Source organism: Aspergillus chevalieri, chromosome 7 (assembly GCF_016861735.1).
Source record: "Aspergillus chevalieri M1 DNA, chromosome 7, nearly complete sequence".
Taxonomy (NCBI): domain Eukaryota; kingdom Fungi; phylum Ascomycota; class Eurotiomycetes; order Eurotiales; family Aspergillaceae; genus Aspergillus; species Aspergillus chevalieri.
The window spans coordinates 1374287-1400966 of NC_057368.1; the positions used below are offsets into that span (position 1 = coordinate 1374287).

The 26680-nt window shown below is 49.8% G+C and overlaps 10 protein-coding genes across 10 annotated transcripts; 5 read left to right on the forward strand and 5 right to left on the reverse strand.

Moving 5' to 3' along the window:
- Nucleotides 1–270: 270 nt before the first annotated feature.
- RPN3 (proteasome regulatory particle lid subunit RPN3) lies at nt 271–2360 on the reverse strand (the record flags this gene model as incomplete). Its single annotated transcript, XM_043282811.1, has 4 exons — nt 271–414; nt 480–1777; nt 1871–1999; nt 2063–2360. The coding sequence occupies 4 exons, from the start codon at nt 2358–2360 to the stop codon at nt 271–273; spliced, it is 1869 nt and encodes a 622-aa protein (XP_043140153.1).
- A 558-nt stretch (nt 2361–2918) lies between these two features.
- ACHE_70475S (uncharacterized protein) lies at nt 2919–3774 on the forward strand (the record flags this gene model as incomplete). Its single annotated transcript, XM_043282812.1, has 3 exons — nt 2919–2983; nt 3042–3410; nt 3471–3774. 3 exons carry the CDS (start codon nt 2919–2921, stop codon nt 3772–3774), a joined length of 738 nt encoding a protein of 245 aa, XP_043140154.1.
- Nucleotides 3775–4713: 939 nt separating this feature from the next.
- On the forward strand, nt 4714–6604 carry TAF12 (putative transcription initiation factor TFIID subunit 12; the record flags this gene model as incomplete). Its single annotated transcript, XM_043282813.1, has 2 exons — nt 4714–6291; nt 6350–6604. 2 exons carry the CDS (start codon nt 4714–4716, stop codon nt 6602–6604), a joined length of 1833 nt encoding a protein of 610 aa, XP_043140155.1.
- Nucleotides 6605–8743: 2139 nt separating this feature from the next.
- On the reverse strand, nt 8744–11492 carry MSS4 (1-phosphatidylinositol-4-phosphate 5-kinase; the record flags this gene model as incomplete). Its single annotated transcript, XM_043282814.1, has 3 exons — nt 8744–9250; nt 9300–10257; nt 10324–11492. 3 exons carry the CDS (start codon nt 11490–11492, stop codon nt 8744–8746), a joined length of 2634 nt encoding a protein of 877 aa, XP_043140156.1.
- A 2395-nt stretch (nt 11493–13887) lies between these two features.
- ACHE_70478A (histone H1/H5 family protein) lies at nt 13888–15156 on the reverse strand (the record flags this gene model as incomplete). The annotated part of the gene is made up of 7 exons (XM_043282815.1): nt 13888–14007; nt 14062–14304; nt 14362–14420; nt 14543–14673; nt 14793–14815; nt 14966–14991; nt 15087–15156. The coding sequence occupies 7 exons, from the start codon at nt 15154–15156 to the stop codon at nt 13888–13890; spliced, it is 672 nt and encodes a 223-aa protein (XP_043140157.1).
- A 1296-nt stretch (nt 15157–16452) lies between these two features.
- Nucleotides 16453–17911, reverse strand: fen1 (multifunctional nuclease RAD27; the record flags this gene model as incomplete). Its single annotated transcript, XM_043282816.1, has 5 exons — nt 16453–16971; nt 17027–17588; nt 17657–17661; nt 17731–17816; nt 17899–17911. 5 exons carry the CDS (start codon nt 17909–17911, stop codon nt 16453–16455), a joined length of 1185 nt encoding a protein of 394 aa, XP_043140158.1.
- A 440-nt stretch (nt 17912–18351) lies between these two features.
- Nucleotides 18352–20693, forward strand: ACHE_70480S (uncharacterized protein; the record flags this gene model as incomplete). The annotated part of the gene is made up of 4 exons (XM_043282817.1): nt 18352–18602; nt 18670–19516; nt 19567–19843; nt 19891–20693. The coding sequence occupies 4 exons, from the start codon at nt 18352–18354 to the stop codon at nt 20691–20693; spliced, it is 2178 nt and encodes a 725-aa protein (XP_043140159.1).
- Nucleotides 20694–21433: 740 nt separating this feature from the next.
- Nucleotides 21434–22911, forward strand: ACHE_70481S (acyl-CoA dehydrogenase; the record flags this gene model as incomplete). The annotated part of the gene is made up of 4 exons (XM_043282818.1): nt 21434–21662; nt 21732–22647; nt 22702–22811; nt 22865–22911. 4 exons carry the CDS (start codon nt 21434–21436, stop codon nt 22909–22911), a joined length of 1302 nt encoding a protein of 433 aa, XP_043140160.1.
- A 919-nt stretch (nt 22912–23830) lies between these two features.
- UBC4 (putative ubiquitin conjugating enzyme (UbcD)) lies at nt 23831–24602 on the forward strand (the record flags this gene model as incomplete). The annotated part of the gene is made up of 4 exons (XM_043282820.1): nt 23831–23995; nt 24144–24173; nt 24227–24410; nt 24463–24602. The coding sequence occupies 4 exons, from the start codon at nt 23831–23833 to the stop codon at nt 24600–24602; spliced, it is 519 nt and encodes a 172-aa protein (XP_043140161.1).
- Nucleotides 24603–25131: 529 nt separating this feature from the next.
- Nucleotides 25132–26606, reverse strand: ACHE_70483A (putative cytochrome b5 reductase; the record flags this gene model as incomplete). The annotated part of the gene is made up of 2 exons (XM_043282821.1): nt 25132–26483; nt 26531–26606. 2 exons carry the CDS (start codon nt 26604–26606, stop codon nt 25132–25134), a joined length of 1428 nt encoding a protein of 475 aa, XP_043140162.1.
- Between the last annotated feature and the right edge of the window lie 74 nt (nt 26607–26680).

Sequence of the window (26680 nt, forward strand, 5' to 3'; positions counted from 1 at the left end):
GACAGGAAAATGGACAGGAAAAAAGGAATGCAGTCAGAGTTCAATGGTTGAGAGAATGAACTACGAGGCCACATAGCATCAGAAATAGAGAGAAAAGAAATGTTCAATAAATAAATAGTCATGCCAACGACGCTAATGAGCTCAAGCCTGCCCATTTCCACATCGTACACACCGAACTGCGGACAAATGAAACAAAATGGAAGTGCCTGTCCATTGAAAAAAGCGGGCAAAAGCCTGCCGTAAAGATGATATCCTCCATTTCCTAGATCATTAAATCGCATCGAAGTCTCCACCAGCATCCTCATCATCCATGTCCCCTTCCTGAATCTCCTTGGCCAACTCACGCTCACGTTCCCGGGCTTCCTGCGCGCTCTTCAGCTCAAGACGGTGCTGGTTCATTGGGAACCTCATAGCCTATTCGAAGGGGAAGTGTATTAGTCACTGTATATAACCAAGGTGTAACAATGCCAGAGGCTTACCTTGACACTCTCGTCATGAAGAGCCAAGCATGCCCGGATACGCTCGTCGAAGACCTCACCAGGCTCTCTGGTGGCATAGATGTCTCCAACTTCCTTGCTCTTCATGTAACCACTCTCGTGGTCGAGACTGGCCTCGATTACACCGTCCCGAATTGCTTTGGCAACGATGTACTCCGCCGACTCTTCACTATCCAAGCCCAAACGGAGACAGATGTCCCGCAGGGAGATGCGCGAGTAGGACAACGACATCATCCGAATACCCGTTTTGATGACGTTCTGTCTCAAACGGAGGATGAGGGTGTACGTGCCATCCTTTCTGAACGTAGCGGTATGTGTGGTTACAATGTTCAAGAAGCCATCCAAATCACCCACACTGACTGATTGAGAAAGAAGGAAGTACGGATGCATGGCACGCTCAAGCGCGGGCTGTCGGAAAATTGCGCGGTCAGGGATATCACCCATCAGCAGTTCGACGACTACCAACAGCTTGTGCGATGCTTGGTAAAAACCACGCGCAATGTTGCTGGTAGGCGATTTCCGGGTGGCCCCGATCAAGTTGTCGTGGGCATCAGTGTACTGCAGCTGGATAGCGCGAATACGGCCCAGGTAGTATAGATACCGAGCAATCTGGTTGTTGGACGCAGAAGCAGGGAATTGGTTGTGCGAGATGAGCAAGTCGGCCTGCGAAATGTGAGATGTCGACAGGTAGTTGCGCAGCAGCAGCGTCATCACCGTCGCTTGGGTGTCTGCATCCTTTCGAAGGACAGCAGTCCTGAGCGCTGCCAGCAAAGGCTGGCGGATCGACGTGACCGTAGCCGCAGGAGACGGGGGAAGAGGGGCAATTTGCTCAAAGAAAAGGGAGTAGTAGAAGTAAACGCGAGCAGCGAGCGAGTCAAGAGTGCGGCGGTTCAGCGTCCGCAAACGCTCGATCAACTCTGTCGAAAACTTGGCACCCTTTTGAATGTCTTTCTTGTCATACAGGTAAATCTGGGCAAGGATGGACAAATAAGTGTCCACCTCTGGCAAAATCTCCTTGGGAGAAGACTTGTTCTTTTCCGAATCGACTTCCATCTCCGAACTAGCCACAGCGCTTTCAATGGCGCCAGATCGATCGATGGCGTCAAGCAAGAACGAAGCCGTGAGACTCGATGGCGGGTAAGTCTCCACTATAACTTCTGAGAGCACGTCGGCCGTGATATGTTTGCGCATCGAGGATATCGATCGCAAAACGCGGAGTGTAAATCTGGGGTCGAATTGGGTGACGGCACGCTCGAGGAGGGTGAAGTTGGTCTTGATATCTGTTGTATAGAATAAGGGTTTTGTGCAACATTAGCCATCTTTTCTTCTTCCTCGGAAATACGAAAAGGAACAGGACAGCGAGCTAGACTAACCTTGGATGGCCTTGACCTTGGGATCAATCTTAGGCTCGGATTTGGACTCATCGCCCTCGTCCATCGCAACATCACCCTCTTTGTCCGGACCTTGACCGCCGGATAACCTCGAACCCTTGGTAGGGGGCACTACAACAGTCATCTCGTCACCTTCCCGCTCCTTCCTGGTGTTGATTGAGGATGTAGGCCCACCTGCCGTATCCTCTCCCATCTCGACGTCCTCAGAACCCTTCGCACCATCCTTCGTCGGATCCGAGCCGTTGGCCTGTCGCTGATCGCCCTTCCCCATGTTGGAGTCTGCGGAGCTATTCGTGGATCCGGCCTTCTTGGAGGGAGCAGCGGATTTGGACTTGTTAGCAGTAGAGCGGGCGGGCGCGGGCTTATCCTTGTTGGAACTTGGATACTGTGAGCTGCAAAACGCTTGATTATCGTTAGCGGAACAGGGTATCTCTGACTTGCTGTTTGATCTCAGGGAACGTCTCTCCGGCATTTTTCCAGCTTTCGAGCTCGGTTTAAGCAATGGGTGCGGTATCGGGCACAAGAGGGAAGGGATCTCAACACAGCCGCCGTCTGTAAGACACCCAAAAAAGTGGCTTATATAGAAGGTGAAGAGAGGCAGGAATAATCCAAACAACGAAAGCAAAGGGAAACGATAGGAAAGGGGAAGGTTGAGAAGGTGGTGAAGACGGTTGATGAGGTGATGTCAAGAACGGGCGTTTGGGATGGACGCAGACAGAACAGCACAGGGCTTAGTCAGGCATTGGAAGGAAGCTTACTTACTGAGCTGCAGAAGATGCCTGGACAGCGGCAGGATAATTGCTGAACTTGTGGAAGAAAATACAGTGGTTCAATAGAAGGTACTTTGACCGGAAATCAGTCGCCGTAGCTAGAGAGCTCTTTGCTTTCTTCACTCCGGTTGCTACGCGTTGCCACCTCTCAGTAATTGTGGACGCCTCAGGCAGAAGCCTCCGCTTTGCTTGGCAAAACAACAATAATGCGGCATAGAAGGAACTTAGTATACAACCAACTGCCAGACTTCAAGCTCAACATGTCGTTGCTTGCAAATCATCTGGAGCAGATTGCTCTCTCTTCCAATGCTATTGCTGATCTCTCGTAAGACATAGTTGTCCTTTGCTCGTTACAGTCGCATTCTAAACAAAAGAATCTCCAGATTCCCCCCACCACGGATCTTCACGAACTCATTGCTGAGCTCTCCCGACATTACGGCTTTGATTCGCGACACGGAAGCTCATGAGCGCGCTCTTTTCCAAATTGACCCAGCTGCAAAAGCGTTTAACCCGTCCCAAAGACGAGCAACCCGGCGGGGCACCACCTTTCAGCCCGAGGCGGAGAGAGAATCAATGGCCAGTCGAATATACGCTGCAAAGAACAATCGAAACCAGTCAGCTGTGGCGAGAGTACTAGGATCAGATATGATGGAAGAAATCAGACGGTCAGCTGGCACGTCAACCAGAGGGCCTCGTGGTGAGGTGAACGTTGAAGTTCTGCTAAGAGGTGCAGAGATTCTTTGCAATGTCTAGTAAGTACTCTGCCCTTCGTCTACCCTGCCCATTGAGCCAACGTCTGACCACGTGAGTAGTCCGGTTGCTGGTGCGCAGGATAGGATTACTAGCCTTCGATATCGTCACGAGATAATCTCAGGCTCCATCGCCAACTTGGAGGAACGGGTAGCGAGAAACACGGTCGAATTGGATCAGATGAGAGGCTCCTATGGTGATGATGACGACTACGATAACCCTGCCCTCTCACAAGCGGCAATCCCAGAAATTACGGACGAGGATATTGAGCGAGAGCTGGAAGAGATCAGAAAACTCGAACGAAGAAAACGGGCTATGGAGGCCCGCGTTACAGGCATGGAAAGAGACCTGGGTGGCTTGGAGTGATCCTAACATTTAGTCGCGATGAGCATACTCATGAAAAACATTCGGACTCACCTCGACGCCGCGAATTGAACACCCTGACCTATTTGGGATACCTTCACCAGCACACACCATTACCCAATCGCCTTCGCCAATTAGCAATGCTGCCGCTGGTTGGGTCTGATGCGTCGGATTCCAGGTCTATTAATGCAGGGGTTTTCATTAATCTACGACGCGAAGACCGACATCATCTGGTGATCGTAATGATTACGTTGACTCCACGCGGTCTGATCAGCATCTATAGAGGGCTACAAGGTGCACCACAGCAGCACTGCCTACAGGGCTAAATCGTGCCGGACTGGTGATATTCAGATCATTGCACTGTCAGTCCTGCTGCCATGCTGTCAACACGAGAAATTGGAAGTGGATAATATTCCTCTGCTAGATCTTACAACTGTAGCAAAACCTCATGCAAAGATTGTTCACATATAGCAACTTCCTTCCAGTTAATTGTTCGCTCTGTGATTTTGGACGAATGGCCTAATTCAGAACAACAGGACAAATTCTTGAGAACAATATAGCTTACTTGGAATCAATAAGTGAATAGAAGTAAAATAACAATTTAAAGTCGGTAATGACGATAGCTGTAGTACTGTGAAAGATGCCAAGTCTGAGGCTCTTCTCCGCCATCGCTGACGATCCAACATCGCCTCCGCGACCACCACTGCTGCTTGCGATCCGCGACACTCTTGGGCTTCGCGTCTCACGGTCGGTGTGCTTTGCTGTATCTGTACACGATACGAACTCGTTACATATTCTTATCCGATTCCATTCGTTGTTCCCTTCGTGAACTCCCGTCATCGTATCCGAACTCCCCTACCGACGACGTCTAGACATCAACCATCGGCATACGTACGACCTTATTTCTGTCTCTCGCTATCTTATCCTTAATTGTCGACCAATATGGATGGCTCTCAGCCGCAAACCAACCCCCCGCAGAACAACCAACCGATGGTCGCACCCCAACATTCGAATTTGATCCGGACCGACCAAGTACAGAAACTGCCGCACCTCAATGACCAGCAAAAGGCGCAACATACCCAGATAGTGCGCAGCTTCTGGGAGATTTTGAACACCCGTGATCCGCAGAGTACCGAATATCAGTCTGCGCATCTCAAGCTCGCGCAGCTGTCGCAGACTTTGATGAAGGGCATGCGACTCTTTCAGGCAAATCGCCAACAGCAGCTGCAACAGCAACAGGCGGCTGCTGGGGTGGCACAGAGTCAGCCGGTTCAGCGCTCTCAGTCAACAAACCCACAGTCTTTCGGGCAACTTTTGCCTCAGATTCAGCAGAAGGTGAACAGCTTGAACTTCTTTTTGCCGCCGAATATCAGCCAGGAGCAAATCCAGAGTTGGCTGCCGGAGGCCCGGTTACGGTACGGTATCGCGCTGCAGAAACAAGAACTCGGACGGGTACGGATTGCTGAGCTGCGCCAGCAGTTCAGTCAACGGCAGGCTGCTGGCAATCTGAGCCAGGAGGAGGTGCAGGAATTCAAGAACCGACAGCTTGCGTCGGAGAAGCTTTACCGTGAGGGAAGCGATTTCCTGAACAAGTTCAAGGAGCAGCAAGAAGGGTTCAAGGCCCAGCAACAACAAAATCAGCAATTCAACAGGGCAAATATTCAAAACGCTCCTCAAGCGCAAGTGCATCCTGCCCAAACGGGAGAGCCAGCCGCGGCCGCCACACCAGTGACTGCTGGTAGTGACAATCGCCCTGTCAACGCCGCTCCAGGAACAATGAATCAAGCACCTACCCCAGCCCCCCATACTATTAACTCCGCTGTGAATGCAGCACGAAATCAAGCGGGGCAAGTCGCTATGACTCCAACGACTTCACAGCCTGGGCAGGTGCCACCAACTGCACAAGCACCAGGGGCCGCGGCTACTACTACACCTGCTCCTTCTCAACAACCAACCCAACCTCAAGCACCGCAAGGCACTCAACCGCAAATGACATACCCCCAACCACCAAACATGAACGGAACTACGCCTACTCCCACTACCGCTCCTCAACCGATGAACCAGCAACAAGTACCACCGCGTCCTCTATCCCACCAAGCTGCCATGAACCAGGCAGCCCAAACCTACGCCAACACCAACGCTCCTAACAACGTCAATAACGCAGGCAACATGACCCAACCAGCCGCAACAAACCAGACTGCGAGCTCTACGACTACCCCGGGCTACATCCCCAACCGCGCCTCTGAGAACTCAGCGCGCAACATCAACATGGCTATCCCTAAGAACCTGAACGTGCCCCCACCAGAGCCTGTCGCCATGTCACCCGCCCGACCAACCCTGTCTGGTGGTCCTAGCCACGGAGCGATGGGTATGATGGGCCAGCCCGCTATCCAGAAACACCCTGGCTACGTGCTGGAGGGCGAAGGTCAACGCGTCCTTAGCAAGAAGATGCTCGACATTCTCGTCCGTCAAGTCACCGGTGGAGGCGAAGGTGAAGGACTCACGCCAGACGCTGAAGAGGTACGTATTCTTTCCTCTCCGTTAACCTCATCATACAAGTATACTAAGTGAATGACAGTTCATCCTCCAAATGGCCGACGACTTCGTCGACGACGTGATAACCGCCGCCTGCCGCCTCGCCAAACTCCGCCCCTCCTCCACCCTCGAACTCCGCGACATCCAACTCGTCCTCGAACGGAACTACAACATGCGTATCTCTGGCTTTTCCACCGATGACCTCCGTACCGTCAAGAAACCGCAGCCTACGCAGGGTTGGACACAGAAGATGTCTGCTGTTCAGGCCGCTAAGGTTACTCAGGGCAAGGCCGAGTAATCCCTTTCTGGTCTCTTTCCGTTATGAAAGTCTAATTTCTCTCTTTTGTTATTGTTCGAGTTTAGCCGGCGTTGATGGGAGGTTATCTCTTTCATTTACAATTTTCTTCTTTTGGATTGATAATGGGATATCATCGTAAAATTGTTATTTGCTATAGGTCAGGTCAAGTCGAGTCAGGGAATGGGGAATTGCTGCATGTACAATTGGCGTTTTCTTTTCTCTATCGGTTACCTTGCTACCCAGAATGATTGGAATTTGAATGGTATCAAGTCACCGCAACAATATATGTACTCACAAATTGGTCTATCTAAACCAACTGGTCAATTATCCCATCCTACCGCGTGCCGCCACTGAGATACGAGTGAGAGTATTCATCTCGTTAACATTAAATATGTGCATTCTCCCTATAAAGCAAACTCACTATAAACAAACAAACATAAAACATAACATAAAAACGTATGACAGGAGATATATACTGCTCAATGAAAGTTCAAATTTAACTGCCAAGACTCAACATCCGTGTTCAACAATCAACATCAATGGCATTCTAGGACTTCTGCAACTCGTCCTTAATACGCGTGCCCTACACAGATAGGGCAGTACATTTTGTTTTCATACGAAAACCTGGAAGCTGTTTTGCCACAAAAAATTCCGATCAAATTACCATGCCCTGGTGCCGTGAAGCCACGGAAGAGCTCGTTTTTGTGTATTGCAAGCTCTTGCCGTTGTTTTGTGGGAGGATGCGTATGAACCAGTACTCCGTACTGCCAGATGATAAGTCAGGAATGGCTGTTTGGTTGAAGCAACAATAGAGCGAAGAGAAAAGCGTTAGTTGTGATTCAGATGTCAATGACTTGTTGACAATGAAAGAATGGCGTGGATTAGGAAACCGCAAACGTTTGCTATGCGCAGCACGTGACCCATAACCCATAGTGTACTCTACGGAATACACAGCGATGTATTCTTTTGTCTTAACTAGAATGGCTAAAACCAAGCTGAATTTTGGGGCTGCATTCCGGCTCAGGAACCTCAGCTCTGTATATAGTAGTGCAAAAGTCCCGTTTGGTTGCCCAATGCGGGTGCTGCTTCTTATGAGGGCAACCGGCAGCATGTGAGTAATCCTCACTTTCTGAGGGCTTACAGGGGTATCCCTGCCATTTTTACATGATTACCGTTTATAAGCCTGCTTGAATCATGGATGGAGATGTGTACTCTGAAAGAATTATCTTGATTTATCCCGGGCATGAGCAAAACTGATGAGGCCCGCCCCTTAAACCCGAGGGAAAATGATACCAACGAGAGATATCTGTATTGATCTACTTACTTACAGCACTGTATGTCGTTCTATTCAATCAAACTTCTAGAGGGAGAAAAACAGAAAAGGTCAAAACAATATTAATCCAAGCCGCTCAAAACTTGCTCTCAGAACAATAATAGCAAACAAGTAATAAGAAAAGGAAATGCGCGCGTACTTTGTTCACCCATCCATGAATGCAACAAAAGGAAAAGGAAAGGAAAAAGAAACATGGGGGTATGACTTGACTGAAAGTAGAAAGGGGGAAAGGTTTGAGGCAACATCGCCATGGCATAGTAAAGCAAGGGACACAAGGAAAAGAAATTGACAGGCCAAAGTTGACATGAGCAAACAGGACGAGGCAAAGACAACACGTTATGTGATGAAAAGAGGTATTGCAATACAAGCAATAAAGATGCAATCATGCCGGTCGCCCGACATGAGCAAATGAAAAGATTTCCAATATGTAAAAGGAATGACGACGATAAGAAGAAAAAGAGATCTAAAGAAGGGTCAAAGTAGGTGTTAAAAGATAGACGGTACATGATCAAACGTTTGCCTGTCATGCAAAAAAAAAAAAAAAAAAAAGAGAAAAGTCATGGGTATCTCGCGCTTCTGAGACACTGTTCATCCGCGAATCGAAACGGAAAGGTGATAAGAAAAAAAGTTCAGCTGGAAATGTCGAAACGGACAAGTTGCGTCCTGATAAAAAGCAAGTAGCCCCCGTCCATAGAAACACACATCAGTCGTGGTAACATGACACTCTATGAAGAGCGGTTTCTAAACGAGACGAGAAATGGTGGAATCAATGAGGCAACGGCAAATCGATCATAAGGACGGCACCATTAACCCCGGTTGGGCCTGAGATTCTCGTCACGAACTGCTGCTTTGCCCTTCTCTGACATTTCGGTTCCATTCTGGTTGGGAATCGGTGGGAGGTCCTTCTCTGCAGGCGGTGGAGGTCCCTGTCGACTATGTTGACTGTGACCCCCGACACTGCTGGCCTCGCCCGCTTCATCCACAATCGGAAGTGTCGAGCTCGGTCCAGGGCCATTGGCATCTGCAGGATCCCGAACGGTGGATAATGTCCGGGGATGTGTGATTGAAACATCCTTGGACGCCTCCTTTTCCGCCTGCTGCATGGTTCTTTCAACCGACGGGGTACGTTCCGCAGATGGCCGGCCCAATGCGCGGGATTCTTGATGTCGCTCAGCTTCTTCCTTGGACATCGTAATGCCGCGGATAAACTTGATGAAACGATCACCGTAACCTTCGGGTGGAATCGGCGAGATTTGCGTTCGATCGTTCGACAGGCCTTTGAAGAAGTTCTCTATTCTTTTAATGGTTCCATACTGAGAACAGTTAGCAACACTTCTTGAACCACAACGGCTGGCAACTTACGTGAGTCAAACAGTCAATAATTCCGAGATAATAAATCTCCTCGCCTGGGGCCCCATTTTCATGCGTAGCACGGAATCCTCCGTCATCAGCATAAAACACGTGGTATTTCCGCTCATCGAGAATCTCCTCTGGCATCTTCGCAGCCGCCTTGTCGAGGGGTACCGGGCGCTCGCGTTTGATCAGCATGCGCAGCTCACGAGCTTTACGTTCACTCTCCAACTTGGAAGGCGTGCGCATGAGCATATTCTGAGACGAATCCTCCTGGTCACCTCCGGGTTGGAAAACCTGCAATGTCTTGTCACGGAGTTTTTCCTCGTTGCCTCGATCCAAGTCATGAATTCCTACTAAGAGCGAGTAATCCATGATCTTGAGTCTTTTCAATAACTCGACATCGCGCTGCAACTGGGCAATAAAGAACTCCCGTTTGGAAGGGCCACACTCAATGTGACGGCTGCGACGAACCCAGTTCAAATCCTTGAGAGTGGCTCGTGGATTCTTCTCCAGGTCGGATTCGTGCAGATCTCGGCCAATGGTCGATCCCTTCAAATCGAAAGTCTGGTGGATATCGCGATGCGGCGGAAAGAGATTATTCATAACCACAAAGTGGATCTTGCGGCCATATGCCATTTTGACACGATGTAAACCGTAGAACTGAGAGATCAGCGTGTTTGGGTTCTTCTCCACATGCTTGTAGTACTCGGGTAGGATCCTGCGCAGCAGCTTGTGTTCGGCGTGGTGAATGGTCTTGATGATATACTTGTAATCTCGCGAGAAGTAGAAAAAGCTACCACTCTTTCCTGGAGATCCCAATTCAGAGAGGATGTATTTGCTTGTGAGGGACATGAGGTAATCAGCAGGGTCGATGCGGAACTTGGCTCGCAGACTTCGAAAAACCCAGGGAGCATAGTCCTTGAATTTGAAGTCATACTTGGCCGAGGGGACCAACTCATTTCCGGTGCTAACATTGGCGTCAATATCGGGGTACAAAAGATGATACAAAACATTAATCAAAGGCGAAACATACATGTCAAAGGAGAATTTGTGCTTGGCTTCAAAATCTGCGGGGGTAAGTTCACGTTCCAATTTGGCATTGATTCGCGATACCGTGAACCGGATACCAGTCAACATATTATACGCTGTAACCCAGTTGACATGGTTCTGGTCCACCTTGGTTCCCACGATGACCCGATCGTCATCGTCATCGTCGCGACGCCGGCGCCTGGACGCTCTGCGCTGCTTGATAGCCTCCGCATAACGGGCAGCATCTTCGTCGGGGATGGACTCGTCTGCGATCGAATCGGAGTGGTTCGTTCGGGTGGTTCGGCGGGCAAGGCTCATGGAAGTCCGACGGATGCCTGCCGTCGGAGATAACCGACCGCTGCTTTGTGCCGTATCTTCAGAATGATCACGACTGTTCCGGCGAGCACTAGCGGACCGTGGCACCTGAAGCGTATGTCGCTGTCGTAACGAGCTCTGATCTTGTTGTTGTTGCTGCTGTGTTGGAGATTGTGGTGGGTTGCCGCTGGCGGCTTCATCAATGCCGGTGGGGACTGGAGGCGAAGAGTAGCGATGTGGACTAGTAGTCCTAGGCGATAACCGACCGGGATCTGAAGAGAGACGACCAAAGCTTTCTTCGGGTTGAGAACTCGATAAGGCGGACATGGAAGCATTTGCAGCGCAATCAGAAGCGACGAGTTGGTCGACAGAGGGTCGAGGGGTGTGGTCCCCGTTGACGGTTGGTCTCCCATTGTAGAGCGAACGGGAACTCTGCGATGTCCCCATGAACTGCTGGCTAGAGATGGACGCTGCCGCTGACCCGGCCCCTGAACCAGTACCGGCGATGATATCACGGTCTAATGTGGTCGATGGACGACCGGTATCGCGGGGATCACGCGCGGATCCGTTTCCCAGAGAATACATACTGCCATCCTTGGACTGGGGCAGGTCACGGTTGTGGGAGGAACTGATACTGGAACGGTGACCATTGACGGAGTAGGCACTAGCATTCTTCAGGTTGGTAAGACGGTCGGTCGAGGGGGCGGCGGCGTCACGGTGACTAGCAGTATCGCCATTTGGCCAGTTATTGGTCCATAGGAAAGTATTTCCAACGGGGGCTTTTTCGTGCGGTTTCCCCTGGGGCGAGTCCACGGGTGGAGGCGTCGCGGTATGATAGTCGTTGGCGAAAGACGGCATGGCGGTGCGAAGGAGAGAGAGTCAAAAAAGAGAGGAAAAGAAAAAAAAAAAAAAGGAAGGACGCCCGCTAATGAAGAAAAAAAGCCCGAAAGAAAAATAAAAGAGCGTGAGACGAAAGAAGCCGATATTTAAAGGAGAGAAAGAGGGTCAAGAGTAAAAGAGGAGTTGTGGTGGTCGAGTGTGACGTGAGGTCTGCGTTGGAAGGAAACGGCCGGGAGAAAAAGGCCTCGGGGAGTGAAATGTCAATCAGAGGCTGTAGACTCGCAATATTACAGTAGTAGTCAAGTATATTATGAGGCAGCCAGCCGGAAGGGGCGTGGCAGAGAGGGAAAGACGTTCAGCGACCGATAGGCATGATCAGGAGGCAGACACAAGGCGAGGAAGAGCGACGTGTCGAGTCGAGGAAAGGGGAGAGGCGGATAGTCGAAGGGTTTGATAGTCAGAGTATACGATGGAGGATATGACAGGATGTGAAGAAGGAAAGGAGTCGATGGTGAAGGAAAAAGAAGATAGTGGTAAGAGTAAGGAAGAGAAGTGGTGAAAAAAGAAGGGGAGAAAACGGAGGCGGGAGAGTCGCAGTAGGAGTCGCAGTAATAGCAGTAATAATAATGAGAGCAAAATAGCAGAAAATAAAGATATTATGACAGACTGAATAATCACACAATAATCATATCATGTTAACTGTGGTTTTCATATTGCGCGTTCATCACTTGATAGGTAATTCTACCGTGGAATATACATACATCCCTACCAGTATCTCGTCCACGAACACCTAACCCCTCATATCTCGCATCCCATATGTACAGAGTACTTTTTTGGGAGACATCTGTACCGCGGGATATTCTGCATTATCTTCTATACATACAGATTTGCACATCTGCATCTATCTCCGATCTATACTTCTCCGAACCGAGTATATAGGCATTGTCTATCTGTACTTTGTGGATGTAAACACTACAGCTATCACTGTAATCCTTCAGTCTAAGCTTCAGTCAAAGTCCTTTATACTCAAAGAGCACAGTACATAAACATTATTTGGCTATCCCTGATCGTCAGGACTTCCGTCACAGCCTGGACGCCTCAAACGGGTTAGACTACACACATGTACTCTACAAATGCCCCAGAGTAATACATATTGTGCAATATATTGATGAATTGTCAATCCGAGTGCCAATGCTAGATTATCTTGTCTATAAATCTGTAGAAAGAACAATATCTTTCTAACATGCTCCCGTCTCCGAGATAGGTGCTATTTTTGGAACAACAATAAACACTCATAAGGCTGTACGGGGTACAACCACACTGTAGAGTATACCTGATAGCCTTCTTAATACAAATACTCGCTCAAATACTATAAAGTCTCTCAATTCCACCAGAAAAAAACCTATATTAGTCCGCCGTATGCTCTGCTCTCCCTGAAAGTCTTCCCCTGAACGAACTCTTGGTATGGAGCACGTCCATAAAAAGTACCTCCACACCGCCGCCACACGGATGATAAAAATATGCGGTCCTCTAATAGACATGCAGTAGTTTATGGCTGTGAAAGAGCCCATTTAGGTAGAGTGATAAGCCCTAATATTATTGTTCAAGATTGCCAACCTCGCTGAACAGCACATGTAATAACTTTATCCAACCTTACATGCAGGAAGTCTGCGGATTTGTGTGATAGATCTGATCCAGTCCTGCTGGAGTCGTTCGTGGCGAGATACAAATTGTCCAGTTTATACACTGTACAAGTGAATTGGTTTGAATTCACCGGATCTCGGTATCATCTGGATACCGAGCAAATGGTCAAAGGACAGGCGATTCGCGACGCAATCACGTGTAATATCATGTGATTGTACGGATTAGCCCTCCATCGATTCTCAACGCGTTCATTGGGTTCAAAGAGAATGTCAGATCATCTCGATAAGCAGGTTGAATCGAGGATGAGTGTTAACACAAACTCCATCTTCAGCTTACTATGTAGTACTTCTGTTCATTTAGGCTGAAAACGTGATCCACAGTCATCGCGCACCCTACGACAAACTCAAAATTGAACTGGAAAAAGCGTTCATTGAGTATCACCATAAACAAGAGGTACTAGATATCGAAACCAATTACCAGAGAAGGAATAACGTTGCATAAACCACCGCAGGACGCCGACCCAGCCAATATTTCGGAAAAAGCGAAAGATCAGTAACACAGAATGATATCCCGGACGCGACAAAAGAACACATAGAGAAGAAATAAAACCACAAAAGGAAAAATTACAACCGAAGAGGAAGAATTGAACACCCAACTGATACAACCCAAGAAAGGATATCACTCAAAGCGCATGTCGTTAAACACGAAAGATGAAAGACGTAGGAGGCGATAAAGACGGAAAAAAAGACGGTTCAAATGATCACAGGATTTACGCCTTCTTCTTAGGAGCAGCCCTCTTGGGAGCCGACTCAGGCTGGGCCGTCGTCTTGGTCACGCGGCCAGACTTGGTCGTCGAGATGATCTTGGGCTTCTCAATGATCGCAGGAGCCTAATCTTCTGTGAGCAACAGTTCACCATTGAAAAATGAGGGATGATCACGTACAGCAGCTGGTGTCTTGCGGGGCTTGGCTGTGTTGGCCTTGGGCTTCGCAGTAGTCTTCTTCTTGGTAGCGGTGGTGGCCTTTTTAGCGGTGCTCGTGGTAGCGGTGGTGGCCTTGGTGGCCTTCTTGGGGGCCTTTTCGGTCTTCTCGGCCTTCTCGGCCTTCTCGGCCTTCTCGGTCTTCTTAGCGGCGGCCTTCTTGGGGGCAGCAGCCTTGGTAGGGGCAGCCTTAGCAGGAGCCGCCTTCTTTTCAAAGTTCAGTAACATGTTGTCTTGAAGTAGACGAGGCAGATGTGAACTCACCTTGGGCGCGGGCTTCTCAACAGCGTCCTTCTTGGCCAACTTCACAGGACCAGACGGGCCTGTAGATAAGAGACGCGTCAGTTGATTCATAAACAATGACCGTGGTCACACATCAACACGGGAAGCATGTCCATTTATGTCGCGCAGAATTTGCAAATAGTCACGCGCGAGAAGAACTTACCCTTGGGTTGGGTGAAATCACCCTTCTCAACACCAGCCTTGATCGCCTTGTTGAACTGGTTGTCGAAAACGGCAGGAGACGCGTTGTTGAGGTCGTTGTTGTTCTGAACATATTTCTTAATGGACTGGCGACTATTGCGAAGGTCGTGTTAGCCGTGCGATTCATTGCGATAGAGGCACGCGGCTGATGGCCTGTCCAGCGACATCGACCACTACCCAGAGAGAACACGAAAAAGAATAAGAAAACATACCTGCTACCGTTGCGCTCTTTCAACTACCAGAAAAAAAAAAGAGAGAGAGAAAGTCAGCGACCAACTCGAAAATCAGACCAAAGATGTCCGATGATAAACGGGCGTGTGTAGACGTGTCACGGTCGGGGAGAGTCGAGATAGAGCGCCCGACGTGTAAGGCGTGATCAACTCACATTAACAATAGCATCCTTGATCATATCTATATGGATAAAATCAGCATTTATTCGCGACCAAGGCGATAGTTATATTAATTCCACGCGATGTGGTGGTGCAGCAGGATCAGAAAAAACATACCGCGGTAGGAGGCATGACCAGCGGCGGCCTTCTTGGTCGCGGACGCGGCAGCAGTTTTCTTGGGAGGCATGATGACAGTGTGGTTATTTGTGAAGGAGATATATAGATGCAGAAGAGGTATATAGTAGACGAGGCGATGCCCAAACCAGTATTTCTTCGCGTTTGGGTGGTGGAGAGATCGAAGAGAAGGAGGAAAGAAGAAATGACGGAAGGGGAGAGACGATGCGCGGGGCATCCGCGGACTTTATAGGGCAGCGGGCAAAGGGCCAGGATCAACTTTTGCCTACACGTCCGCTGTTGTTTTTATTTTGCTCTTTTCTTGTGTGCATCAGCCTGCCTGGTTTGGTTTATTTGTCTGCTGGTTTTGTAGTATATAATTCACTACTACACTACTGTATATATAATAGCCTATATTGTTTATGCCTACGCGCATCACCATGAGATGATGTCTTCTCCAACGCGTCTACTCCTTTTCATCTCTTCGCTTCTTTAATTTATTTGATTCGGTTCTGTCGCTGATAGTCGTGCACCAACTGATCTTCTCCAAGCGACAATTCGCTTATTCTTCTTTTTTTACTTTTTAGTATCCGTACCTGCCGGTGTTGTGGGTTTGACTCGTCTGCCTGGACCAAACATGCCATGATCATTCCCACTCGATACAAGTAAACGCTAATATCCTATGTGATATTGATGTGTGATATTGCTCAGATGGATCAAACATCTCTGATCTGTACCCTGTATTTGTGTTATGCTTACAATGCACACGTAGCTGATGCACGAAATCTCCCTTTCTGACAGTTCCTGATCTCCGTTTGTGTCTGTCTTCTCTCCTTACTTTCTGCGGCGAGTCTGCCTAGAGGTTTGATCTGTGATATTTTCTGAGCTCTTGGCCTCGTGCTGCGGACTAGAGTGGTATGTGATATGTAGTATTCTGCGTGAATTTTGTCATTGGATACATGTGGCTGCATCCCACTCCGCGATATATATTGGCACCAGCATTCTCGCCACCATAAGCTGTACACCACTACAGAATACTGTTACTTACCATATCCGATTAAAGTGAGGATATACCAGACCGTGGATTATCAGCAGATGAGTATCTCAACTGTTTTTGTGCCCATAATACCCCCAAACGGACCAATATCAAATGACGTCACTGGCCGAGAAGATCCATGACCGTCTATTCGGATTGATCCCGGATTGATCCTGAAGTCCAAGGAGACTTGGAGACTTTGATCTATTCCTATCTTGATCATGGTCGCTGCTAAAGTATGTGATTGTATTCCGAGACTTTTATATCAGAAGTAGTATTGTATAGCCAAACGCCATAGAGAAACAATTATCATGCATCATAACTTCAACCGAATCAAGAAGCACGGGGCTTCGCCTTAGCCTCCTTCTTAGCTTTGGCCTCGTCCTTCTTCCGCTTCTTCTGCTCTTGAATCTTCTCGTCGTTCTTGCGCTTCAAACTCGCCTTCTCCTCATCCGTCCGCGCTACCGGCTTAAAGAATCCTTCTAACCGCGACTGCTGCGCCGACTTAAGGTTCTTCTGCAGACGCGCCGCACCGTTGCGCACACGATCCTCGTTGAATCCCTTGTCCCTCACCAGGAAGTCAATGAGTCCCTCCACGTCAGGGGCTTCCCATTTGAAATCGCAGTCTGGGTGGTCCGCGTCCCGTACGTCCGGCTTGATGAATAGCTCACGCGCATCCTGGTAGCGCCAGTCTTCGGGGATTGTGAATTTCTTCTTAGGGTCGCTTTCCATGTACTCGACTACCTTTTCCAGGCTGCCGTGTTCCCGGATCAGTTTCAACGCCGTGTTGGGGCCGATCTTGGGGATGGGTTCGAGGTAGTCGCATCCGAGAAGGATACAGAGGTCAATGAACTAAGCCATAGTAAGTCTTCTGCGGGAGGATCATGAATAGAGAACATGGGCATACCTGGTTACGGTCCATCCCAAGTCCCTCAAGCGCACGCTTCAAGTGAATCTCCTGAATTGGCTCCTTTCGCTGCTCAGCGAACGTCAAATGTCTCAAAAGAATCGGCGTCTCAAAGCATAATGTGTCCATATCCTCCGAAGCAGCCGCGTAGACCTTGCCTGCCCGTGCGAGCGCCGCACATTGAGCCTCAGCCTCCGTCGGTGCATCAATATACGGAACACCCATGAGCTTCATAAGCTTTTTGCACTCTGCATTATGCTCCCTTGTCACCCGGACCGTCCGGCGCGAGAACTTTTCAACATCCTCCGCAGTGCCGGTCTCCTTGGCCTCCTCATGGGCCTCGGTAGCCTCTGACTTTCGTGCGGAACGTTTGGCCAATTCGCCCGACTTGAGCTTTGGTGGTGCGCCGTCGAACACGTATACAGGTTTGATGCCGTTGTCCACCATGCGTAGTGTACGGTAGAACATGCCCATCAGATGTGATGTCGTCTCGCCGGTGTCACTCATAAGTTGCTGGCCTTCAGAGCGCACGGCGATCATGAAACTATAGATACTCATTGATCTGTAGTGGGATTAGCCTTAGCTCTGTTCCTGCGTTTTCAGTCATGTGCGGAATTCGAGTTGACGTACGCGTCCTGCATCGTAGCGGCAGTTGTTAGCTTCCTGGCGACCTACTAAAAAGCTATTTGGAATCTGGAACTCACGATTGCGACCTTACGGCCGAAATGCTGCTTAATATCACCCGTCTTGATCGCATCGGGCGCATTTTCTGCGATCACTTGGTAGAGCTCTAGCGTCTGTCATTAGCGCCCTGCACGCGTGGATTCACGACTGGAATAGGAAAGTTCAAACAGTTAAGGAATTGTACTCACGTTTGATACCCATGGTTGCTCTTTTCCCTCTTCTTTAGCTATCGTAGGTGTGCTGAAAGTCCGACAGAATCGACCACCGCGCAGAAACGCGCCGCGGAACTCCAACGCGCCTACTTCATTAATCCCCATTGGGAATAGCGCGGAAACGGACTTGGCGTTTATCACGTGATGGATCCCCGCGCCAATCTCCAAGCGGCCCCGCTTCCAGAACTCGGTTTGCCGCATTGGGTAAAGCGTACCGGCCCCGTGATAATGGGCTCCTCCCGAGCTTCTCGGATAACATCTCGTGCCCATATCTTCGTCGCTGGCTGTCGAGTCACTGCGCGCATACTTCTACCTTAATATACGGTCATTGTGTAAAGTTTGGTCTATCCCGGCGAGTACGAGTGATTCTCCAGGATGAGTATATAGTACTCTGTACGGAGTGTCTCACCGCGAGTCTCAATTGACAAGATGAAGCGAAATCGCATTCAATTCGAGGCTAATGGCGAACACGCATCGAATTCTCCGCCGCAAGGGGCAGTTGCACCGGAGGGGCACATCCCCAAGATTTCACGCAGGATCCGGGCCTGCACCGAATGCAAGAAGCACAAGGTCCGGTGTAATATGAACCCCGGCGAATCAATTTGCCAGAGATGTCGACGGATGAATTTGGAATGTGTCGTCCACAAGAGCCTCCAAACTTTGTTGGAAGATGAGACTGAGTTCGTGCTTATCCCAGGCTTGATTCCGGCCTTAGTTATTTGCTAATGCAAATATGTTTGTGTTTAGCTGGAAGACAACTGTTGAACTTGCGATGTCCGATTTGCTAAGAAAAGCTCAATTACCGGAACTTTCGTACTATCAAACCGTTAGCAGAACGATAGACGCACCCTCAAAGAGACAAGACCGCAAAGGATCGACCGCTTCGACCGACGACATAGGAATAGCGACGGGTAGCGACAGGAGAACCCATCCCATCGACGCCAACGTCGCTGCACCAACGGCTCCACGCAACTCGTCGGACTATAACTTTTCGCGACAACCGGCGCGGTATTCTCCGGATCGGGAGGAGAATGGCACATCATCCTTGGTCACCGCGCCGATGGGAAGCTTATACGAAGTCACACAGCTGAGCGATATTCGGGCGAATTCTCCAGGGGAGAACGAGTCGTCTGATCACTCGCTTGCGACGGACTTCATCTCGCGAGGCGTTGTGGAACTACAAGAGGCAGAAGAATTGTTTCAGTATTTTGACCAGGTTTTGAACCGTTATCTTTGGGATGGGATAGCACTGGTACACAAGGATCTTGCATCCGTCCGAAACTCATCGTCGATGCTGTCCGCCGCCATCCTTGCCGTAACAGCTTTGCACATGCCGAACAAAGAGCGTACGTTTGATACCTGTTACACCGAATTCGCGAAACTCGCATCTGGGTCCATGCTTGACCGACATCACACCTTAGATGATTTACGGGGGTTGTGTATAGCGGCCTTTTGGCTTGCTGATGTCAGCTGGAAGCTGTCCGGGTATGCAGTACGGATCGCAACTGAGCGCAACTTGCACCAGTGTTTTCGCAAGGCCACACAAGGTTCTCCAGAGCATAAAGAACAAGCAAGGCTCTGGTATCTTCTTTATGTATGTGTTTGCCAAGTTGCTGGGCTGGTCCTATACTAACTAGCATATAGACTTTGGAATATCATTTCTCTATCGCATACGGGCGTCCACCTATTATCCACGAGGATCCCAGCATCACGAATCATAATACCTTTGTTCTTTCTCCGACAGCGCCACAGTGCGACATCCGCTTGCATAGCCAAGTTGATCTGTTTATCATTCTCACTCGGATATACCATGCATTTGGCCCGGATGTGGACCTTGAGGTCCCAGAAAGTGACTTCTCAAAGATCGACAAGTTCGATGCCGACCTAGACGAATGGTGTACTACCTGGTTGCCCCGTATAGGTATAATTTCTCTTCATACTTAGTCTATCCCTTGCTAATTAGAGCAGCTGGAAGTTGGCACGTTGGCGCATATCCTTACAGAGCTGTTTATCTACACTATCACTTCTCCCGTTTGCAAGTGAACTCGGTTGCTTTGCGAACCTATCATTCGCCAACTTCAACTCGCATAATGTCACCTGAACGTAAGAAGCGCGCAAAACTGGCAGTCGAATCAGCCATTGGCACGCTTCTTACTGTTTTGGAAGAGCCGGACATCCAAAGGGGTCTGGTTGGCGTTCCGTTGTATCTGCACAGCATGATCACCTTTGCCGCCGTGTTCCTCCTGAAAATCGCGGCCAAAGGCTGTCAAGGACAGCGGAACTCCATTGCTTCAGCTGACTTGCACATCGATGTCGCATACGTCCGGGAGTTAGTCGGACGGATCATTGAATTGATGGTATCGTGTAGTAAGCGAGCTAGCGAACGCCATCTCAGCCACCATCTCGCCCGTGGTCTACGAAAGATGCTCACTGGTTTCGAAGAATGGGAAAAGAGAAATTCTTACAGCCAGCCCTTCTCCCGACAAAACTCCCACGATGTCTCACCCATGTTCAAACCAATTATCATCCCCGGTGCACAACCACTGGGTCAACGAGATACCATCCTCAATCACCCACCTCCTCTACTAGGTGTGGCACCTCTATCCGCAGAGCGAAGCAATGGGTTTGAACCCAGTACTGTCTCAGAAGATGAACAACTGGGGTTGTCTGAAGGTTCGATCGATCCGATGATGGGCGATTTATGGGGGTTCGACGAGGAGCATTTCCCTATGGGAGTCTTTGATTTCTTGCAGTCGCAAATGCCTGCATAACCTGTTAATGTATGGAGATGCCATAACCGAGGGCGATCTTAACCAAATCGCCGAATATCGCCGTGGACAGCCGTCGCGTCATTTCCTGGTGTCGCCGAAACAGAGACTCCACAGCGATTCGGGATGTCTATCAAGCGTCTGTCCCGAATAGGAGTGAGCAGCCGAGAGCAGAAGTATGCCTAGTCTTCGGACCAAGGTCATACCGACCGGCAATAGGGCTGATTCCATCAGTGGAAGTCGCCTGAATGAAGTATGTACCCCGTCCTGGCCATGACTGCATGATCTTTATGAATTATACCTACGTGGTCAATGTATACGGTATCATGAACTCTGCACGATTTAGAGACGCAAATACGTCAATTGATTGCGATGCTACTCCGTATACTGAACTAGTAGTACTTTTAGGCTTTCGGCATGACCACGTAGGAAGCGCCAGCGCTTGGCATCGAATTTCTACCCCTATAAGAGGGCATTGTGGCTATTTAACTTCTTAATTGGTAGAATTACTTCTGTACAACCCAGCATCTCCCATTGTATCTCTGTGAATCTCCGTGTTCTACCGAGCACCAGCCGAGGTTGATTGGCCAAATCGCCGCCACTCAACTTTCTTGTCCGGACAAGCTTCCCCGCAAATTCATTCTCGAGGGACATCGTTATTTACATCGTTCATTTATTGCCCTGTTATTAAAAGAAACATTCTTGCGAACGAGCTAACTGCTCTAATCCGCTTCCATACCATAATGAACCGATTCAGCCTTCGCGCGGCGTCGCGCCACTTCCAATCGGCGACTCGCCGTCCCACTCCTATCGCACAGGGACTAGCTGCACGCAACACATCGGTACGGGACTATGCGACATTTAACTGGGAGGATCCACTGGTTGCGTCGGAGTTGTATACAGAAGAGGAATTGGCTATTCAGGACACAGCGCGGCAATATTGCCAGGAGCGATTGATGCCCCGGGTGCTTGGTATACCCCCCACCACCACAAGCAAGCAAGCACTCTAGGTAGTTTTGGACAGTGCTAATAAGAATGAAGACGCCTACAGAAAGGAAGACTATGACCGCAAAATTCTCGAAGAAATGGGCGAACTTGGCCTCCTGGGCGCGAACCTTCACGGATACGACTGTGCGGGCGTGAGCACCGTCGCCTACGGATTGATCACCAAGGAAGTCGAGCGCGTGGACTCTGGTTACCGGTCTGGAATGTCAGTTCAGGGATCGCTGGCTATGACTGGTATCTACGAATTCGGCAGCGAAGAACTGAAGCAGCGACTTTTGCCGGGTCTGGCCAAGGGCAAGCTGTCTGGGTGCTTTGGACTTACGGAGCCTAACCACGGCTCGGACCCTGGGTCGATGGAGACTGTTGCCAGGGAACATCCGACGCAGAAGGGCGTGTATCTGCTGTCTGGGTCGAAGACGTGGATCACCAACTCGCCCATTGCGGATGTGATGCTGGTGTGGGCTAAGTTGCAGAGCACGGGGAAGATTCGCGGGTTCGTGGTTGAGCGCAGCCGCTGCCCGCCTGGTACGCTGGAGACGCCTGCGATTAAGAACAAGAGCGCCCTGCGTGCGTCGATCACCGGTATGATCCAGATGGACGAGTGCCCGGTTCCCGCAGAGAACATGCTCCCCGACGTCGAGGGTCTCAAGGGTCCGTTTACGTGTCTCAACAGCGCCCGGTTGGGTATTGCATTTGGCGCGATGGGTGCGCTGGAAGACTGCCTTGCTCGCGCACGGGAGTACTCGTTGGAGCGCAAGCAGTTCAAGGGCAACCCGTTGGCCAAGTACCAGCTGATTCAGAAGAAGTTGGCGGATGCGGCTACGGATGCGGCGTATGGGACATTGGCTGCTACGCAGGTTGCGAGGTTGAAGGATGAGAAGAAGAATACGCCTGAGATGATTTCGATGGTTAAGAGGCAGAATTGTGATCGGGCTTTGACTAATGCGAGGGTGTATGTCTGCCCTGTCTCTTCTTTAGTTCAAGGATCATGCTGACACGATGATAGACTGCAGGAGATCCTGGGCGGCAATGCGACGAGCGACGAGTACCATATTGCCCGCCATGCAGCCAACCTGTTTGTGGTGCAGACGTATGAGGGCCAGAGTGACATTCACGGTGAGCACCCTTTCTTCTCTCTAGGTTCGAGCATAGAATGCTAACTGCTACAGCTCTGATTCTCGGCCGTGCGATCACCGGTGTCCAGGCGTTTGTTTAGACTGATCCATACCAATTCTTTGCCCATCTGGCGTATAAACATAAGTGTATATAGAACATATCAAGCAAAAGCTATTACTGATCTAGTAACTTAACGTGACCGATGACATAGGGCTCCGCTGATTTGGCCGGTTCCCTGCATATATCCGTAGGGCAGACCGGGTGTCATGGTGTTACTGGATACTGCTAATATACCTGGCTTATATTATTTGTATATTATATCAGTATACCCAGGAGTATTGGTCCCAGCACAGCCATTTAAAAGTCCTGTAACGAATTACATAACGGTACCGGATTCCGGCGCCACCGCCTCGTCGGGCGAAAATACGGGCATTTGAAGCCCAAGAAAATATCAGAGTGGCGAGTACAGAGTACCTTGCAGACACCTACTTTACCATTGCTTTGATACTCGTATTCTAGAGGAATATGAGAGATTAGAAATGCTGAGTAGATGATTATTATACTGGTTCACATGTTCTACATCATTCTTCTCCGCTATGCAATTGCATCAGACTGTGGCGGTGGATGTGGCGGTGAGATGTGTAATATACCATACGGTACGATACCGTCCCTCTTTTCTTTCACTTTCCCCTCTTCTTCTCTTTTCTCTCTTTTTTCCTCTTTCTCTCTCTTTCTCTCTGTCCTTCTTCTCTGTTTGGAACCTCTTTTACAACCCCACGTATTTAGCTTGTGAGTCCCGGTCTGTCTCTATCTAGTTTTTGTACTCTCTTTTTCGCCTCTTTTCTGTCTGGTTGTTATAATTCTCTGACCTGACAGTTCTTGTGCAGAATCAAACCACCTATTCCATTCGACGTCGCTCTCCTACCCAACTAGGAGTTCTCCTTAACACACCTCCTTCACATCTTCGTACACTATGGCTCTTAAGAGAATCAACAAGGAACTTACTGACCTGGGCCGGTATGTCGTACCCTCGTCTTCCCCTGCGCGGCGTTCTGGTTAGGTGTTCTCACCACCCCACCACGTTGCGGGGTGGATGCAGGCGTTATCCTAGGAACATGGATACTGACTACTGCCTTAGTGACCCGCCCTCGTCCTGCTCTGCTGGCCCTCTCGGAGAGGATCTGGTACGGTTTTCGTTCCCCTCGTCATTTCGCTCGTGATATCGCTCGGTGCGGCGGGGCAGATACGAAACTGCAAATCCTTCCCTGTCCGGCAATCAGAGCGCACGTCATTAAGAGAGAACAATATACTGACTGAGATGCTCGATAACAGTTCCACTGGCAAGCAACTATCATGGGTCCTGTAAGTCGCATCGGTCGCATGTCTGCAATCGGAACAGTGCTGACTTCTCTCAGAGCGACTCGCCATACTCCGGAGGCGTTTTCTTCCTCAACATTCACTTCCCTACCGACTACCCCTTCAAGCCCCCAAAGGTCAACTTCACCACTCGTATCTACCACCCCAACATCAACTCGAACGGCAGTATCTGTCTGGACATCCTGAGGGACCAATGGAGCCCTGCTCTCACAATCTCCAAGGGTTAGTTCCTCGCATCCGGTATCTGCACCGACGGCTCAGCTAACCAAAATAGTCCTCCTTTCCATCTGCTCGATGCTCACAGATCCCAACCCCGACGACCCGTTGGTGCCCGAGATCGCCCACGTCTACAAGACTGACCGACCCCGGTACGAGTCGACTGCTCGCGAGTGGACCCGCAAGTACGCTATCTAATTTCCGCAATGAAAACCTCTTCTCAACCGCGTCTACGTCTTGTCTTTCGTGCTCCGTTTAGATCAGATACGAAGCCTGGCGTACCGCGATCGTAGATCCTTTTGTTCTACCCCGTTTGCTTTCTATGTGAAACATTTGCGAATTTCTTTACCCGTTTCTTTTCCTTTTTATATCTTTTGGCGGGAAATGTCATATCCAACGATCATTATGACCAATCCTCATGCATTTTATGGCATCGTTTTTCTCTGTTTCGTTCAATGGAGTCGGGATTCTACATTGCCGGGAACCTCACCGGGAGGTTTCGGGGGTGGATGTTGATTCAGCGGTCGTGGAGGCTCGTTCGTGGAGAAATTGAAGGATATCCGGATGGCGTGAGGAGGGAGTTGTGTTGATAGCGGTTAGGATGAGATCAATGACAACCGTTGACCGGTATTTTTTTGCCCTAGTAGAATCAGATTTACTAAGTACTTTATTATACAAGCAAGTCTATATCAAGTCTTACGAAGTCTATCTCAAACACTGACAACAACTAAAAACAGAAAATCTGATCCGACATCTTCGCCACAGCCCCTGGAGCCTGAAATCCCAACCCAACCAGACCCTTCTTGGCCGCATTCACCATCCCCGGAGGCCCGCAAAGCATGATCCTAGTATCCGGCGCTGCTCCCGGTAACTTCTCCCTCATAACATCCGGAGTAACATACCCAGATCCATACTTCCATCCTTTCTCCGGCTGATCAAGCATATACCAAATCCTCAACTTCCTCGGATACGCCTTGGCAAACGCCTCCAACTCCCTCCGCAGCAGAATATCCCCCTCCGCGCGATTCGCATACACCAGACTAACCTCCGTCTCATCCGCATCATCCTCACAAATCGCACGGATCAATTGGTACATAGGGGTGATACCGGTGCCACCCGCAATCATCCCGATCTTCTTACACAGACCCCGGGAGTACTTCATCGCGCCTTTTGGTCCGCGGAATTGCACTGTATCCCCGATTTGCAGATTGGCGAGGTATTTGCCGGTCAACAGACCGTCGGGGTAGCATTTTATGACTAGTTCCAGGCGGCCGAGATCAGTGTTATTCGATGTCGGCGTGTAAGACCGCGAAACTGTTTCTCCGTTGATAACAGCCTTGATAGCGACATGCTGTCCGATAGGAAGACCGATGACATCCGTTGATTTCGGGAGATCAAACACAAAGCGGTAGACATTTGGCGCGAGCTCATCCTTCCGGACTAGCGGGAGGGATTTGTAGCCCTTGGGGTTGAGGAAGCCGTTTGCGAGATGCGGATTGGGCTTGGGTGCTCTGCGCGATTTCATATGCGGCGGGTATCTGGCGAAGCCGGAGTCGGGAGATGTTAGGGCGGAGAGTTTGGGGATTGCGAGGACGGCCAGGGTGCTCATGAGGAGGGTTGCTGTTGTGAAGCCCGTTGTGAAACTTCCTTTGCCTGCCGTTGCGCTTTGTTGTAGTGAGGCAATCGATGGCCATGAGGGTAGACTTTTTGGGAGAAATCGATGGATGTCGACAGTTCCCCCGGAGGAAAAGAAGAGGTACGCGGGAAGTGCAACGCCCGCGCTCGAGGTTGCAATGAGGGCAATCGCCTTGAGTATACTCCCCAAACCTGGGCCTTTGGCAGTCTTCGAAACTTCCACCGTAGACTTGGCAGGCTGCTGAATCACGCGAACGGTCTTGTTCTTTGGACGGTGTTCCTGTGCGTCTCTCAACGTTCCGATGTAGTATGTTTGCAGGATTTCGTCTGCGTCTTCGGAGTGGCCGACTTCGTCGTATGCTTCTGTGGCGTCGGTGCCGGCTGTGTCGAGGAGGACATCTGGGCCGCCGGGGTGGTCGCGGATGTAGGGCGTTATGTTGTATACTATCGTTATTAACATAAGGCTTTTAGTAGGATAAAGAAGGAAGTACCCTTTCCGTGTATGGCGATCCACAGGTCATCCCTGGATTTGTGAGACGCGAGGTCTTTGATGGTGTATTCTGCCATTGTGCTCGATAGTAAGACAACTTGCTCAGAAAAGATAATTGCTTAGGAATTAACGAGACATGGATTGCTGGCGA